We start from the raw sequence: 18,593 nt of genomic DNA, 5'->3' as shown, positions 1-18,593 counted from the left end.
TATAGTAGAATTGTTTAAACCGTTTTAAAAAGTAATAACCCGTTTAAAAAAGTAATAACGAATAGTCGAATCGGGCAGCGTACAAAATCATACTGTTTATTTTTTGTTATTTTCCTTATAATTGTTTATTTACGTATTGAGGAAGATTTTACTTGAAAAAATTTTTTATGTGCACGTATTTGTGTTAATGTACTGCGTACTCTGTCAAATATGATACTGTCGATATTGTTATTAATTAACGTATAATTGAAATATATGTACAGATAAAGTTATGTAAAATAAAAAATTTTTCTGCACCTGTCGTTTAAAAAATAATTAATATAATTCCAATCAAAATACTAAGCGGTTGCATTACCGAATGCAGCCATTATATTCAGTAGATGTCTACTAGATGTTGTACAGACGTCGATATTAACATCTAGATAGCGTCGAAATTCAAAGATTTGAACGTCTACATAGACGTCAAATTAGATCTTATTTAGACACATCTAAAAGACGTCGATTCAATGTCTATCCGACCTGTCATTTCCCCCTGGGACGGACACAGTAATAAACGGACACAGTAATAAACGGACACAGACCAAATGCGCACACTGCACATGCGCACGGACCAAATGCACACACGGAAAGTCGCAAACCCATGTGATGCAGTGAATGCTTTGCACGCACACACACACACACACACACACATGGGGGGGGTGCAAGAGGGGCCTTCGGCCCCCCTCCCGCAACCACCCCGTCCAAGTCACTAACCCATGTGGACTTTACTCCGCTTGCAATGTACATGGATTGCATTTGGTCAGTGCGCATGTGCAGCGTGCGCATTTGGTCTGTGCGCATTTAGTCTGTGTCCGTTTATTACTGTGTCCGTTTATTACTGTGTTTGTTTATTATTGTGTCCGTTTGTTACTGTGTCCGTTTATTACTGTGTCCGTTTGTTACTGTGTCCGTTTCGCACTGTGTCCGTTTGTTACTGTGTCCGTTTATTATTGTGTCCGTTTGGTCTGTGTCCGTTTGGTCTGTGTCCGTTTGTCACTGTGTCCGTTTCACTCAGCCTGCTGTGTTCGTTTATTACTGTGCGCATCTGGGACGCTCCCGTTCTTGTTACTCCTTTATATCTGCCGCCAGACACTCTTACCAAAAACAATCGGCATGTAAATAGCGAATTTCTCGAACAGTATTCTGATTTACCAACCAGTCCACTTACCGTACGTGACAGTCACACAAATTGAGATTCTCAATCGTGCTTAAAAATTCAAAAGCGTTTGGATTATAAACTGATCTGTTTCTCGAGTTGTATTGTAATGGCTCCAGCACTTCGTTTATGATATGCAGGATCTGAAATCACATAAAAGTGTCCATTGTTATTTAAGAATGGTACCAATCTTGCAGAATATTAATCCCTTTGCTGGATGATACATATATGTGCAAAAATAAGATATGCCACCAGTGTGGATGACATATATGTACATCTCACCGCTGGGACCGGAGCCGGTTGTCGGGATCTCCTTCTGTTTGGGCAGGGGGAGTATTAGAAGCTGGCTCAGGGAACAGCACCTTGAGTATTAGAAGAAAGAAACGGAGGTCAAGTGCAAACAAGCCAGAACTTTGCTGGAGGAGTGCCCTAGCGGGGGTTTGACCAGAAGCATAAGATCTCTAAGCAGAATGGACGCCAGGCTCGCGACGCAAATGCTTACGGGTCATGGCAATCTTAACTATCACCTGCACAACTGGGCCGTAACGATACGCTCGACTGCAGGTTGTATGGTGAAGAGGAGGAAACTAGCCACCACATTCTTGGGTACTGCCCAGTATTGGTCAGACCAAGAACACGCCTGCTGGTTTTCTGGAATCAGACCAGGTGAGGCAGTTGCCTATGGGGTGTTGTACCCCTCGTTGTGAGTACAATTTGGGGATCGCTGCCAGAGATCTCGCGAGGAAGGTATTTTGTCACATACACCGTTATTTGTCTTGAACACTTTTATTCTTGTATTCAGTTACAATGGATAGATCGCGACCCCGCAAGGCAGAGTGTCGCGCCTATTAGCTCGTTGTCCACGACCCCGCAAAGCAGAGCGTCGTGGTTTTGTATTTACAATAAGTTATCTCGGCGATACACGACCCCGCAAAGCAGAGTGTCGTGTGTTGTCTTAGTTTGTCTACTACGGATTGACCCGCTCCTCACCTTCTTTCGCCGGTTTATATATCCGATAATTCGGTAGTTGGATCGAAAGAAGGGGAGGATTGCGTGAGGGCATAAATTGGTCAGTATTCCAAATTATTGCTCAGACAGCAAGTGCTGTCTAAGGAGCATTGCGCTAATTATTGAGCGAATTGTGCGAAACCTTGCGCGATGAGCTCGATGCTGACTGCAGCTGACCGACTTACGTCATCGTGCTACTGACACCTTATCGTTATGAGTGTGTCACTCATAACATTCCTCCCCCCTGATAAAAAGAAAATGAGGGTACTGAATTTTCGCTTTTTCGCTTATAGTTATATTGCGTCGTCGTGTATCAGATTGTTTACAATTTTTGTTTTTCAACGCTTATAAACTACAATTACAATAATAATTACAATAATTACATTAGGTGTCAGATGTCGTATACACAATCTTTCGCAAAAAAAAAAAATTTTTTTTAACTTAAATGGCACGATTTATGCGCAAAATAGAATGTTTAATTGTGTGTGCCCTATTATAAAATTTGTTTCTGTCTTCTTCTGAGGTGTTCTCCTCGTTTCGGTTTTACCTTTTTTCTTTTTCGTTATGCTTCTATGAACGGTTTTAATCTATTTGTGTGTACACGCGTTGACGTCCTGCCCTTTTTTATTGTATAATTTGCGTCTGAGTGTTTCTCAGTGATTATGTAGGGTCCCGTCCATTTCGCGTCTAGTTTTTTAGATCTCCCGCGGCGGAGAGTCTTATCGTACAGGAGTACTTTATCTCCTATCTTGTATCTTATTTCTTTAGTAGTTTTATCATAATATTTTTTGGTCTTTTGCTTTTCTTCTTTCATTTTCTCCCTCGCGATTTGGTTCGTTGCCCTTATCTTTTCCCGCAGTTCCTGTGCGTAATCTTCGTAGTTATACGTAGGATTCGGGGGTCTGCTCAGGGCTGTCGGCAGTTTGGCTTGTCTTCCGAAAACTAGCTCGAACGGAGTGAATCCAGTCGCCGTGTGGGGGGTAGTGTTATACGTATGCATTGCATACGGGATCTATTCGTCCCAGTCCGTCTGCTCTTTATTTATAAAATGTCGCAGATATTCCGCTAATGTTCGGTGCGATCTCTCAAGGGTGCCGTTGCTCTCAGGTGGTAAGCAGTAGTTTAAATTTTGTCTATCTTCAGTAACTTACACGCGTTTTTGAAGATTTCGCTTGTAAAATTTGTCCCTTGATCTGTCAGGATACATTCGGGTGTACCGTATTCTAGAACAATCTTGGTTACAAATTCCTTGCTTACCGTGTTTGCCTCTTGACTTGGAATCGGCATCGCCTTACTGAATTTCGTCAGGTGATCTTGGAACGTTAGCAGGTACTTATTTCCATTTGCTGTCTCTGTCAGTGGTCCCACGATGTCCAGAGCGCATTTTTCGAATGGTCGACTGGGGGTATCCGTAATTACTAACGGTATTCTATTTCTTTTAGATAGTTTATTTTTCTGGCAGAGTTCGCATTTTTAAATATGCTTTTCTACGTCTACCGTTATTCCGGGCCAGTTATATTTTAACCGTATTCTTTTTAGGGTTCTTTCGACCCCTTGATGCCCTCCGGTGGGTGTATCATGGTATTCGTGTAGTATTTGCCGCTTTTCTTTTTCCGTGTAGCTTTGCACGGTCTCATTATTTTCGTTTTCTTCGTTTCTTGTGTGTATTTGGCTGTGCTCTCCGTCTCTGTCTAACGCGAGCATTTTATCAGCCGTCTCCGTAATGTGAACCTCTGGTTTCACGTTGCGGCTCAACGCATTGGCGTTTGCGTTCGCGCGTCCGGCTTTATGTACGATTTCGTAATCGTATTCTTCCAATTTTAAACGCCGCCGGATTAATCTCGATCCAGGGTCGTTTACACTGAATAGCCATACAAGGGGCTTGTGGTCAGTGATAATTTTAAACTTAGTGCCGTATATGTACGGTCTGAAATGCTTAACGGCCCATACTATAGCCAGTAATTCTTTTTCTGTTGTGCTATAGTTTTGTTCTGCACGGTTTAGCACTCGACTCGCATATGCTATGGGGCGGTCTTTGCCTATCGGTCCTTGCGATAGTACGGCTCCCACTGCGTAATCGGAGGCATCCGTTGTTACGTTGAATTCTTTTGAGAAATCCGGATACTGAAGTACCGGTGCGGTCATTAGCTTCTCTTTTAGTATGTCGAAAGCAATCTGTTGCTCTGTGGACCATACGAATTTTTCTGACTTTCTTGTCAGCTTAGTTAGCGGCTTAGCTATCCTCGAAAATTCGTTGATGAACTTTCGGTAATATCCGGCGAGGCCTATGAAAGATTGCACGTCTTTCACCTTCTGAGGTGCCGGGAAATCTTTTATCGCCTGTAATTTGGCGGGATCAGGGGAGATTCCCTCTTCTGAGATTATGTGTCCCAGGTAATTTACTTCTTTCCGCAGGAACTCACATTTGTCCGGCTGCAGTTTTAAATTGGCTTTTCGTAAGGGCTGTAGTACTTCCTTTAGACGTTTATTATGGTCTTCCAGACTTGAGCCATAAATAACTATATCGTCTAAGTATACAAGGCATTTTAGCCCTTGCATTCCCGTGAGTACTGAGTTCATCAGCCTCTGGAATGTTGCAGGTGCGTTTTTTAAACCAAATGGCATTCGATTAAATTCGTAATGTCCATATGGAGTGGAGAATGCTGTCTTTTGCCTATCGCGTTCTGCCATGGGTATTTGGTGATACCCTGACGCTAAATCTGGCGTAGTAAAATACTTGGCGTTTCCTAGTTGGTCCAAAATTTCTTCGATATTGGGCAATGGAAACGAGTCGCCGATCGTTAGATCGTTTAATTTTCGGAAGTCGATGACTATCCGTAGTCGCGGTCTTCCGCTTGAGTCAGCTTTTTTGGGAACCACTAATAAAGGTGCATTCCACTGACTCGTATTTGCTCTGATTATCCCATCCGTGAGCATCTGCTTCATTTGATTATTTACTTCCTCCTTGTGCTTGGTGGGGAGGCGATACGGCCGTACGTTTACCGGTGCCGTGTCAGCGCGCGTGTTGATCTAGTGTTTCACGGCGGCCGTGCATGACAGGGGTTTTCCGCTCAGATGGAAGACGTCTTGATAATCTTCGCATAAGCGCAGGAGGGCCTGCCGTTCCTCCGAGTTAAGGTGTTGCGTTCGTAACAATTGTCAAGTCCGCTCCTTTCTAGGGAGGTGAGATTTGTTTTTCGGCTCGGCGACCACGGTGTAAACCTCGTGAGGATTTTTCTCGCTTAAATCCTCTACCGTAACGACCGAAGTGTTGATCCGTATTGTCTTATCAGTAGTATTGATTACACTGATCGGACATAAAAAATTTTTTGGTTTTACAAGGCATCTGCCAATGTAAACTCCTGGAGCTGGTTCCTGGGCCCGTACGACTCCAGTTTTGTTTCGATTAGTCACGGCCCTTACAATCGTTTCGCTGCGAGATTTTAACACGGTTTGTTGATATGATTTGAATTTCAGAGTAACGTCTCTTATCGTTAACTTTTTCTGGTTATAATCGCACGTTACTTGTTGCTTTTGTAGGAAATCTAATCCTAGGATGCCATCATATTCTAGCGGCAAATCATCCTTTACTACGTACATCGGATGCTTTATCTTATGCTTGCCTAGCTCTATTGTTGCCTGTATTTTTCCTATGGTGTAGACCTTATGGCCTGTTATCCCGACGAGGGCTATTTTTTCATGGCGTATTTTGGTTTTGCCTTTAAAATTTTTTATTTTTATCAACGAGAGTGTGGCTCCGGAATCGAATAACATGTCGATTTTTCCTGATTTGGTCTCTCGTATTGAAAGTGTGACTAAGTCGAGTCCGCTATCTTTGTGTGCGTCTCGCTTTACATGCGTAACTTGATACGCGGCGGCGGTGCCCATCGTCCAAGCTCTCGTCGCTACTTGCCGTATCGGCATGTTTTATCATTTTGACGGCCTTACTTGTACGCTGTTTAGCGTCCTTTTCTATTTTCCTTTTTGGCTTTGCTACCGGGCGATCCTCGTCTCTCTGTGGAGGTCGTCCATGCAGGATCCAGCAGTCGTTTCGGCTGTGGCCCGTTTTCTTGCAGTAACTGCATTGTTGTACTGCTGTATTTACTCGTGGCCGTCTTTCCGGTCGGGGTAATTCGAACCGGTTGGCGTATCTGCTGCTTCGGCAGTTTCTTCCGTCGTGTCCGATTTTTCCGCACTTTCCGCAACGGATGGTCGGAGCACGATTATTGCGTTGGGCATTTGGCATATCCCGCCTATTGCCGTTGAGGCGCGTGCTTGCCCCCTTAACTTTTTCTTCCGCACTAGCTCCTGCGATTGCTTCTTGAAGCGTGTTGTACCGTTGGGCTCGAACTAATAGCTTTATTTTTTCGTGTAGCCCTATCTGGTAGTTGTAAAGGGCTTGTTCCTTGATGCTCTAAAGTATGGTCCGCTGCTGTTCTATCGTATGGTTTTTTCCTTCCTCCATGGATTCGTATAGCTCCATGGCCAAGTTGTTTACTCTTCGTCCAAATTCTTGAGCGGTTTCGTTTGACTTCTGTTTCAGGGAGTTAAATTCGAGCTGCAAATGGACGGTGCTGCGCTTGCCCAGATATTCATTTTCTAATTCCCTTTTCAACTGGTCGTAGTTTTCTATATCGCGAGTGTGAAAATCCATCATTGCTTTGCCCTTAAATTTGGTACATAGTATCGCGTCGAGGAGTATGAATTCGTCCGACGGATGTATGTTTTTTTATTGCATAGGAGCTTGCGTTCAAAAATTCTCGTACTCGTTCCCTCGAAGTTCCATTAATTTCGGGGATCATATTTCGCGCTTCCTTTAAATTTAAATGGTAAGTGTTGGTCCCGTGCTGATGTCGTACATCTCGGGGTGAGTGCCCATACGACAGATCTAACGCGTGGTTAGTAGGTTGTCGCATATTTCTAGCCGTTTCTCGCGGCGGCGGCTGTGCTTCGTATCGGTTTCCAAGCTGGAAACGAAGCTCGTGAATTTCAAATAGCAGATCATAGAGCATCATATTCTCCATGGGGTGTATCGGTGGCCTATGAATTTGTGGCGCCGTCGGTGAACTTCCGCTTTGTTCACTCGAATTATTACGGAGCTCTTGTGCTTCCTCTTCGGGTTCTTCCCGGATTACGCAAGGCGACGCATGTGGTAGGAAGCGTGTCGACGGTCCCGCTACGTCTGTCCGCGTTGGTGAACGTGTGTCCATATTGTCGTTATTTATTAGACTAAAGTCTGGTCCCTGCATCGGGAACGCGCGTTCAGTCGTGATATTTGGCGAATTTGCTCAACTATTCAAAAGTCGAAGCGCGTTATCGAATATTTCTTCTAACGCGTCTTGAACAACGTTAAGCGCTGTATCAGTGTTTTGGTCGGACATTTACGTTCGAGTATAAGCGCGTGTGCTGAGTTCGCGTTTTATTTCGCGGTATCGTATGTCGCGTTGCGTTAGTGCGTTTGCATTCGTATGGATTTGAATTACAGTAGCTATCTTAGCTATGTCTTTTTACGGTAATCGCGGTTACCGGGGGTCAACCGATATTTTGCTCTATTCGTGTTACAGTTTTATGTCGTCCTACGCTCGTTTCGCGTTACAATTTAATGTTTGTCGGACTTACATAAGTACGATGAGCTGCATGGTACGGCGATCAGCTGAGCCTTGTCGCGGTAGGTCTCGGCGTCGTCTCGAGTTTCTCTCTTATCGCTGACGCGCTATGTACGCTCCGGCGTGGCTGGCTTCCTGGCCTGTACAGCTGATTGCTCGGTGACGCTTGGTTTCTCTTGGACCTTCCTTTTGGCAGTGCAAATCCCACCGCTGCCACCACTGTTGTACCCCTCGTTGTGAGTACGATTTGGGGATCGCTGCCAGAGATCTCGCGAGAAAGGTATTTCGTCACATACACCGTTATTTGTCTTGAACACTTTTATTCTTGTATTCAGTTACAATGGATAGATCGCGACCCCGCAAGGCAGAGTGTCGCGCCTATTAGCTCGTTGTCCACGACCCCGCAAAGCAAAGCGTCGTGGTTTTGTATTTATAATAAGTTATCTCGGCGATACACGACCCCGCTAAGCAGAGTGTCGTGTGTTGTCTTACAAGGAAACCTCGCGAACTCGAAAATTCTGATTTTATCGAAACTTGGCATAAATGTAGAGTTGGTAAATACATCAATTTAGAAATTTATCGTAGCTGCCCATAAACGGTTTAAAGGGGTGAAACCACCCTTCAAAGATTGAGACATTTTTCGTTTTCTCGATATATCTCGTAAACTAAACAAAATATTAAAAAATGTTTTATACAAAAGTTTTACAATAAAAGTACTTCTATCTAACTACAGTAATTAAATTTAAAAAAAAAATTTTTTTAATTTTTTTTTAATTTTGCAAAAAATTTTTTTTTTTCAAAATTTTATTAATGTAGTTAGATAGAGATATTGTTACCATAAAACTTTTGTATAAAACATTTTTTAATATCTCCAATATCTTTCAAGATATATCAGAAAAAAGTAAATCGCAAAAATCTGCTCTACACTATGCACTGAAAAAAGCATAAGAGAATGCGATAGCACCGCGACGGAGAGCGTTAAAAAATATTTTTAAGAAATTTTTTATTAAGGTTTATTTATGATATTAAATATAGTATGAGATACTAAAAGTATAATAAAATAAAATAATATAAAATAATATTTTGTATAATGTAATAATATGTAATAATATAATATAATAATGTCGCACATGAATGCATGCTGATGTGAGTGAGAGAGAAAGAGTAAATAATATTAATAATAGTAATATAATAATATAATATAATATAAAATATTTATATCCAGACTTCTTGGTCCGGATCCATTAGCGGTGACATGCCAAAGAGTCGACGCAGATCGACGACATCTGCCAATCCAAATCGGCCATATGATTCGTCAATTAAGGCATTATTTCGCTCTCTGTCGATCTTGCAAAAGTATCGCGTCCAAAATCTTTTTCTTATATTGATAAATCCATGTATGTGGATGTTATCGAGATATATCCATGTCTAGATACAAAATTAACATATTTTAGTGTGGCATTATACATTGAACCACAATATACTTCGAATCAGGGTAACGAAAATGCAAATTAAAAAATAATGCATTATTTATTAATTTTTTAATAAGTAATTATTTCTTTACTTATTAATTATTAAAACAATAATACGTAATGAAAAAACTCGCATTAATTATTTCAAAAGTAATGCGTAATAAAAAAAATCGCATTACTTATTATAAAAGTAATGCGTAATGAAAAAAATCGCATTACTTATTTAAAAAGTAATGCGTAATGAAAAATATCGCATTACTTATTTCCAGTGTTGTAATAAATCATTAAATAAATAATCTAGATCAGATCAAGATCTTTATCAAAATATTAAATCTAGATCAGATCACATATCATTTTTCATACATTTGATCTAAATCATAGATTACATTAATTTTGATTCAGATCGAAGATCGTTTCTTTTTTTTACTTGACAATTTGGTAGGAGTATTAATCGAAGTTTTTTAAGCTTCTTTAATGGGCTTTTAGGAATGTCCCAGAAATCTTCTCTAATGGATCCGGACCAAGAAGTCTGGATATAAATATTTTATATTATATTATATTATTATATTACTATATTATATTAATATTATTTACTCTTTCTCTCTCACTCACGTCAGCACGCATTCACGTGCGACATTATCATATTATATTATTACATATTATTATATTATACAAAATATTATTATTTTATATTGCTTTATTTTATTATATTTTTAGTATCTCATATTATATTCAATATCATAAATAAACCTTAATAAAAAATTTCTTTAATATATTTTTTAACGCTCTCCGTCGCGGTGCTATCGCATTCTCTAATGCTTTTTTCAGTGCATAATAGTGTAGAGCAGATTTTTGCAATTTACTTTTTTTCGATATATCTCGAAAGGTATTGGAAATATTAAAAAATGTTTTATACAAAAGTTTTATGGTAACAATATCTCTATCTAATTACATTAATAAAATTTTGAAAAAAAAATTTTTTGCAAAAATTAAAAAAAAATTAAAAAAATTTTTTATTTTATTTTAATTACTGTAGTTAGATAAAAGTACTTTTACTGTAAAACTTTTGTATAAAACATTTTTTAATATTTTGTTTAGTTTACGAGATATATCGAGAAAACTAAAAATGTCTCAATCTTTGAAGGGTGAATTCACCCCTTTAAACCGTTTTTGGGCAGTAACGAAAAATTTTTAAATTCATGTATTTACCCCCTCTACATTTATGCCAAGTTTTATTAAAATCTGAATTTTCGAGTTTGCGAGGTTCCCTTGTAAGTCGAACTTTTCGAGGAGAGTTCGATTAGTAAAAATTATTCCCCGAATGTTGAGCGATCTTTTAATATGAAAGTTAATAGAATTAAAGAAAATTATGATTATTTCTTGTTTAAAGGTAGAGCGGATGGAAAAGAATGTTCTTTCAAGGTCGATATGGGCTCTGGTATTACAATTATAAATGGTAAATTCGTTTTGAAGGAAAAGAGAAAGATTTTGTCGGAACATTTAAATTTTAAGTATCCCACTGGTACTTGCTTCGGCAGTACATATACTAAAATTGGAACGATACAGAGAAGATTAGCATGGCCCCTGCGCAAGGATGACACGCAAAATCGTGAAGCGTTCCACATTTTTAATTTTATTGGAACATAACTAGCCCAATTGCCCCAAGGGTTAGTTTTGGGTTGTAGACCCAGTTAACGCATGGTACTGTGACCCTTCATTGGGTCGGAAATCCATAAGGGGCCTTTTAAGAAGAAGAAGTATCCCACTGGGGAGAACGTTTCTGTTAAATTTCAAGTCGAAATAAAGGTGGAAATAGGAAAATATGTTATTCAAGTTCCGATGTTCGTTGCGGAAATAAATGACGATTGTCTTCTCGGAGTAGATTTCTTAAAAATTGTTAATTTAGAAGGAACTTTTGAAAATGTTTTTGGTTCTCCTGATTTAATTGAAGGAGTGGCTCAAGTTGAAGTTTCTTGTGAAATAGTCCCGATTTCGAAGACAGGTCTCCGGACTCCGATTCGCCCCAACTTTATTAAAAATCTCTCCTCAAAAAAGGAGCTCCAACCTATCCGCATGAACCACCTTCTTTTTATGCCTGGATGTCTTCTGAATACAATAAACATCAACTTCTTAACCACCAAAAAGTGATCTTCCCAAAGAGAAAATCATTGCATATTTTAGTCGTGTTTTAAGTAAAGCCGAGCGCAACTATTGTGTAACTCGGCGAGAACTTTTAGTGATAGTGGATTCAATTAAATGTTTTCGTCATTATCTTTTGGGACGTAAATTTTTGATCCGTATGGATCATGTTTCGTTACGATGGCTTTTGTCTTTTAGAGATTTGGAAGGACAATTGGCTCGCTGGCTAGAAAGGCTCTAGCAGTACGAATTTGATATTGTTCATCGGAAAGGACAGTGTCACGGAAACGCGGACGGATTGTCCAGACGGTTATGTGAAACGCATGGTTGTGAGTATTGTGCTAAAGTTAAGCAAAGAGATGCTGAAGTTTACGGTAAGGCAGTCGCTCGCATTGTTTTTGAAGGGGAAAATTTAGAAAACTGGCGTAAAGATCAGAGACAAGATCAAAGCATTTCGATTTTTCTTCGAGGCAAAGAAGAAGGTATTCGCCCGCCTCGCACAGAGTTTACTTCGAGAGATGTTCCTTTTCAGATTTACTGGTCGTACTGGGATGCCTTGGTTTTGAAAGACGGGATTCTCTATAGGAAATAGGAAGCTCCAAATCTTAAATCCAACTTTCTTCAGCTTATTGTTCCTCGTAAACAAGTTAAGAAAATTTTACAAGAAGCACATGACTCTCCTTTTTAATGGACACTTCGGAATAAATAAGACTTTGGAAAAGATCCGCAAGCGTTTCTTCTGGACTACCTGCAAACAGGACGTTGAGGAATGGTGCAGAACTTGCAAGATCTGTATTTCTAAAAAGGGTCCCTTGGGTAAAGGAAAATCTCCTCTTCAGATTTATAATGTTGGAGTTCCCTTGGAGAGGGTTCAGATAGATATTCTTGGTCCTCTTCCGGTGACTAGGATTGGGAATAGATTTTTGCCCGTCATCGTTGATTGCTTTACAAAATGGGTGGAAGCTTTCCCTCTGAAAAATTTTAAAGCGAAGACAGTGGCTGATGTTTTTGTTAACCAGTTTGTTTCTAGGCATGGAGAGCCTGTGGAAATCCATACGGATCAAGGGAAAAATTTTGAATCCAAGCTTTTCCCGGAATTGATGAGACTTCTCGGAATAAGGAAAACAAGAACTACGCCACTTCATCCTCAGTCTGATGGACAGGTCGAACGTCAGTATCAGTCAATAACGGATTATTTAGCGAAATTTGTTTCTGAAAACCAGAGAGATTGAGATTGTTGGGTTCCTATGTTTCTTTTGATTTATAGATCATCGAAACATGAATCTACCGGACTCCTGCAGAGCTTTATTTTGCACGTGATCTTAGATTACCTTTGGATCTATTACGAGGAAGTCTTTCAAAACTTCAAGAAGTGGAGTCGTCTTCGGGAGGAAATTTTGTGGAAAATCTTCAGGGAAAGTTGAAAGAATTCCATTCTTGTGTTAGGGAAATGATGAATTTAAAATCTTCTCAAATGAAAGCCCGTTATGATCGAAAAGCTAGGAAGATACTTTTTCAGGAGGGAGAAAGAGTCTGGTTCTACAACCCTCGGAGGATTAAAGGTAAAGCTCTAAAGTTGCAGGGCGATTGGGAAGGTCCCTTTTTGGTGGTTAAGAAATTGAATGATGTTGTTTATTATATTCAGAAAACATCCAGGCATAAAAAGAAGGTGGTTCATGCGGATAGATTGGCTCTTTTTTGAGAAGGGATTGTTGTGAGCGAAACACTCACAACCAATAAAATCATATTATAAAATAAAGAATATAAAATATTAAAATTATCAGATAGCTCGCCGAGGAAGGCTTGCTATCACAAGGTGTCAGGCGACACATGCCTCGTGCGCTGCTGGCCGGTCATCGCACTGGGCAACGCACCAGCCACCTTAAGGAATTAGCGAAGCCAGCTTAGCAATAATCATGCCACCGGAAATGCATACCTGCATTTTGGCAATTGTTGCTAAGCTCGCAAATATTTCCCGCGCGCCGGATGCGCGCGGGAATGACCATATATGGTCATGCGGAGGGCCCGATGCCCCCACTAATAATCAAATCCGCGACACTATTTAAGCTGCTGCCAAACAGCGGCCCGCGGGATCAGTGATTAGCAATCAAGCCGATACGTACGGCCCGCACGAGTAAATTACGAGTTCGGGACTTAGCCGCAAGCAAATTTTGAGCGAGCAAAGAGACGACGCGTTAACTCCGAGTCACGCGCCGTATCTAATCAAGTGTAACCCGACGCGGCACCTTCGCCGACCGCCGCTATTGTACATTACAAGCAGAATAAATCTTTTTATTAAATTCACGTAAAATCAGTGAGTGAGTGATTTGAGGACCCTGCCAACAAAAGCCGCCTCTTTCCGCGAGTTCCTACTCCTTGGGCAGCAACGAATCCCGAAAGATCTTTTGTCGCACCGCAAGATACGGCAAAAATCATTTGTTGTATCGCAAGGCGCAACAGGATTTTTAATAAAATTAGGACGAATCGGAGTCCGGAGCCTTGTCTTGGAAAAGAATTACTTTTTTTGGGGAAGGGAAACTTGAACTTTTAACTTTAGCAATTTATTGCGGAAAATTTTGTTTTTCTTTTTTAGAAGGGAGGTCTTTGGTCCTGGAAAGGGTATTCCGGGAAGGTTTTTCTTCGAATTGTTTTGAAAATGTCGACATTGAAGTCTTTCTAAAAAGAAGGGAATCTAAGAAGACCGTCATGGTTTTCGACCGTGGTTTCCCGTGACACTTTGGGCAAATGCCGAAACAGGGACAAGGGTGCTCTTGTAGGGCGAGAAGGATCCACAGGAAATTACTTCCCCCTTGTTCGAAGAGGAGCGACGTCGGCAGCGGATACGAAGAGCAACAGCAAAGAGATTCACGCAGTCTTTGGAAGCGGAGTTGTTGAGGAGTTTTCCCTGAGCTGAGGAGGAGAGCCTGGCTGGTTGCCTCAAGGAAAGGGAACGAAGATTCCGGAAATGCAGAAGTACAGGAATGGAAGTGTAGCCCGGTAACCTGAAGCCGCAGCTCAGGGTAGGGCAAGGAATCACTGACGGAATCTTGACGCCTGCTGGGAAACGTGTGACCGCTTGAAAACTGCTTTCCAGGATTGTCGGGACGACAATCTGAAGAGGAGCGGGACAGTGTTACGATCGCGCTCGGTGCATTTCAATTCTCAGCTGCGCGGCGGCCTCCTTAGCAACCGTGTTGCTTACGCGGGCGCGCTTGTCAGATTTGTTCCAGAGCTGTCAATCCGAACGGACATGATCCGTTTCTTTATCCGTAAACGATCTTTATATTTTAAAGCCTCATTAAAGAGTTTTACGAAAGAGAGTGTCTTTGTTATTTCGTGCGGAAGTGCGCGAGTGATCGAGCGAGGCAGACTTGTCGGGCGAACACAACAATATATATGTGTGTGTGTGTGTGTGTGTGTGTGTGTGTGTGTGTGTGTGTGTGCGCTGTATATTTATATGAATGCATATGTATATTATTACTGAATTAAAAATAGCGCGCCTGTTTTGTTCTAGTTCCACATAAAAAAACAAAACTTATTTCCATCCCATATAATTATGAGGTTTCAACTTAAAAATATTAATATTATTAACAAAGTTATTGTGTAAAATGTAAATGGTTGGTTATATTAGCACCTTCTCGTCTATCTATTAAAAAATCGGGAAGAAAAAATAAGATGTGCGATTTATAGACCGACATTTTCATGCGCTGGTGACGAACAGGTAGTAGCCGGAGCATTGAAACTTGCGGGTTAAGTAGATGAGAACATTTTTCTTGATGAGAAATGGATTCTGAATGAGAAAATATTACTAGGAAGGAAGAAAGAGATTAATTTGCAGGCGAGCTCGTCAAAGGGATTAGTCGCAGCTTTGGCTAATCCCATGCGATTTTCATCAGATAATGGTACTTTAACTATAGATTAAAGAATTTATCCGACAACCTAAAATAAAATCTTCCCTACGAAATCAAAAACTCAAATCAGGCCAAGACGGATACGGGATTGACAACAAAAGGAATATATTTGAAAAAGATTCCAGTTTCATCCCCGCGAAACCTTCAATGAGTCCACTCGGCTGCATTTGCGCAAACACATCGCACGATATATTTTCTTGAATAAGCACGCATTAATATAAGTTCGCTGCAGTTCACGCTCGACGTTCAATTAAAAGAGACACGAGTATAATAGCTTACAGTTTGACGCGCTGATTATTATAAATTGAACCTTTAACACATCGGGTTTAATTTGCAAGGAGCGTTGGACGTTCCATTGATAACCGAGTTGATGACTCTCGTGAGAGAGTGCAAATGCCAAGAAGCGCCGTTCGACATTATCGAAGCCCGCAATCTCCATTAGCCTAATAGTCTCGCGGCTAAAGTGAGCGTCTAAAGCTCATTAAAAGCTCATTAAAAAGCCGCCACCGACACGCCAGGACAGTTAAAGTGGCTGTTGGAAAAACGGTAAAAAAAGTGAAAGGTCAAACGCGAGAAAAATAAAAACGATTGAGATAAACTCGCAATTTACCGATTCCGTCGTTAAACAAGTCTACTTGTACATACTTTTTGTGTAACGGCGGCAGTCGTTGCTTTGTAGCCTGTATACAGTGTTGCGTACATAATTTTATACATAATAGCATAAGTTATGTATATATATTTAAGATTCACTAACGTTTTACAAGTAAAATATAAGTAACGTAATATAAGTAACAAAATCAAAATAATACCTGAATCACGGTTTTGCCGTTGACATTTAACGTTGATTCAATGTTGCTCTGGTTAAAGGAGATCATTACGTTGTTGACGTACACGTCATTGTGTATATGTTTTCCTGGTCTCATAGTAATCCATAAGGGTTTGTGGTCGTCTTCGGTGATTATCGAAGTCTCCTTCCACTTGTCGGTCATCCTAGACTCTTTTGCTGAAATTGACAAAGACAATATTTTGTTAGTATTTAGAGCACCAGAGTATCGTAGTTCCATAGAAATACTTTGGATATTTGAAATGGTGTTTCTCAATTTTTTTTATGTCGTTGTGCAGATGAATATATTTCAAAAAATCTGCTTAAGTTTGGGTTACTGCTGAGATCGCAATTTAGTTATTTAATTGAAATTGCAAAACTTTTAGCTCTTCAAGATTTTTATTTTTGGTAATAAAAGAGAAAGCGAAAAATAGAATAAAAAAAAGGAGGACGCAAAGAAAAATGCTGTAAGTAACATAAATGGCGAGTGGGATAAAAGAACAACTTCAAAAAATCTATGATAAAGCTGCAATGCTCGTCACTTTATTTTTCCGTTACCGGAGAACGTCCTCGTAATCTTGAGGTTAATTTTTTCTCTCGTCCTCGACATTTAAGATGTTCGTCATTGTCGCACCGCAAATCCCAGAGATTTCAAAAATTCAACGTTCGACGCGGTGAGCTTCTCGTTCTTGGAACAACCGGATGATCAAATATTCCTGAAAGATATAGCAGGGATATCGGATGTCTGTTGTAATGTTGATGTTTTCGTCGTAAAGATGTTTGCGTTTATTTTTCTTGCGCGTTCCGACACGTTTAGTACGAGCATCTCACATCCGCGTTATCGTTGCAGCCGTCGTTGCAGCCGTTGTCGCACGTGCAATCTGACGGCGATTTCTTCTCCTTAAAGATCAATCAATCCTTCGTACTAGTCGACAAGTATTGTTAGATCCATAACGCTCCGCACAATAATTGGCAGATAAATAATAATCGGCAACGGCCTTTCCGAGACTTTATATCCAGGTGACACATTCGGTGAGAAAACTCGTGTATCACGTGTACGCTTCTATCGTTGCTGTACGCGCCCACGGTTACGTTGCACTCTACGCGGATGATGTTCACGTTTATTATGTTGACACGTCCGACTCATGCCATATTCACGGTTCTAATATACGCTTTGACGTAAATCCCAGCAGCGAACCGATGTTGTTGGATTTACCAAAATTTATTTTGTATACGTATCTGATCTCACATCTTATCGTATTGTAGTTTGCACGGGGAGCGTCCAAAATGGCCACATTCGGATTGACCACAGCCATTTACAAATGATTGCCACTATACCTTTTCTCTTGTATCCACCAATTAGAAAACTGTATTTTAAATTATCCAATCGATGGACGTGGCTATTCTGGTGCCGGCCGTTTGCGCGGCTCGTTATCGGGTCTTCATCCCCACCATTATTGTCTTTAATCGCGATGTTATCGCGCGTAACATTTGAACGGACCTCATCGCGTCGCGGACGTATTTGAGAAATCTTGCGTTTTAAAAACTTGTTTATGGCATGCAGTTTGTACGATTCCTCGAGAATCGTAATTTCCGTGTTGTCGTTGTCAAAATAAAATTTGTTATTTAAAGCATTCACATTCAGTATTGTGTTATATGTTTCAAAGATCGCTAGACCGAGCTCGTAGTCGTCGTCGCTCAAATCTATAGCCGAAGGGTACCTTGCCGCGAGGATACTGCTTTTGCCGCTCAGCGTAAGCGTTAGCAACATGTTTGAACAAATACTGAGTTTAAACAACGCAACGTCAATCTTTAAATCGAGTGTAAAAATAGCAAATAAAGTTGTCCGCAGATGCTCTGATCGTAAGTTTGATAGGACGTTTAATTGTACTCTATTTTTGTCAGACTGTCTCCGAAATATCGTACCAGTTCTTTAGGTGGTCGAAGATAGCCCAAAATATTGAAATACAATAGAAGCTTTGCATTGCCACTCTCCGATTTATTGCGTTTCCCCTCAATGCCTTCTTCATTGTCTCACCAAAGTGTTTTTAATTGCTTTATATCATGGTTCAGGAAAGCCTACTAATGAGTTTTTCAAGGATTTTGTAAATAAATGCATCCATTTATCGACCAAGAAAATATTAATAAATTATTTTAGACATATATATTTTTCGAATTTTTATTTTAATATGTGATTTACCTGCAAAATCATTTATATTAAGTATCAAAAGTCATACAGGTTATTTTTCGTGCACGAATTGAGATCAAGAGGGTAAATTTCTCAATAATGTATTGTGCTTTACCGAGACTAAAAATTTACGCAAAAGAACTGATAGTTTATTCAGAACTATGGCTCAATTAGAACATCATATTGATAAAAGCTTACTATTAGATATACCACATTTTAACATGATTAACAATGTACCTATAGACTACATG

General features: G+C 40.2%; 1 protein-coding gene and 1 non-coding gene across 6 annotated transcripts in view; one reads left to right on the top strand and one right to left on the bottom strand.

The window, feature by feature from the left end:
• The window catches only part of LOC105832409 (fasciclin-1-like), a 365,719-nt gene that overhangs the window by 176,242 nt on the left and 170,884 nt on the right, over positions 1 to 18,593 (bottom strand). For all 5 annotated transcript variants that reach the window (XM_036285356.1, XM_036285355.1, XM_036285358.1 and 2 more), the window contains 2 exons: positions 16,141 to 16,334; positions 1,208 to 1,338 (listed from right to left, as the gene is read on the bottom strand). In XM_036285356.1, coding sequence (XP_036141249.1) covers positions 1,208 to 1,338; positions 16,141 to 16,334 — 325 coding nt within the window. The remainder of the gene's footprint in view (positions 1 to 1,207; positions 1,339 to 16,140; positions 16,335 to 18,593) is intronic.
• On the top strand, positions 10,804 to 10,910 carry LOC118645446. The gene has a single exon (XR_004963139.1). It is a non-coding gene; the product is annotated as a U6 spliceosomal RNA (small nuclear RNA).

Source organism: Monomorium pharaonis, chromosome 4 (genome assembly GCF_013373865.1).
Source record: "Monomorium pharaonis isolate MP-MQ-018 chromosome 4, ASM1337386v2, whole genome shotgun sequence".
NCBI classification, from domain to species: domain Eukaryota; kingdom Metazoa; phylum Arthropoda; class Insecta; order Hymenoptera; family Formicidae; genus Monomorium; species Monomorium pharaonis.
Note: the sequence above shows the minus strand (reverse complement) of the source record. Positions and strands in the feature narration are given on the sequence as shown.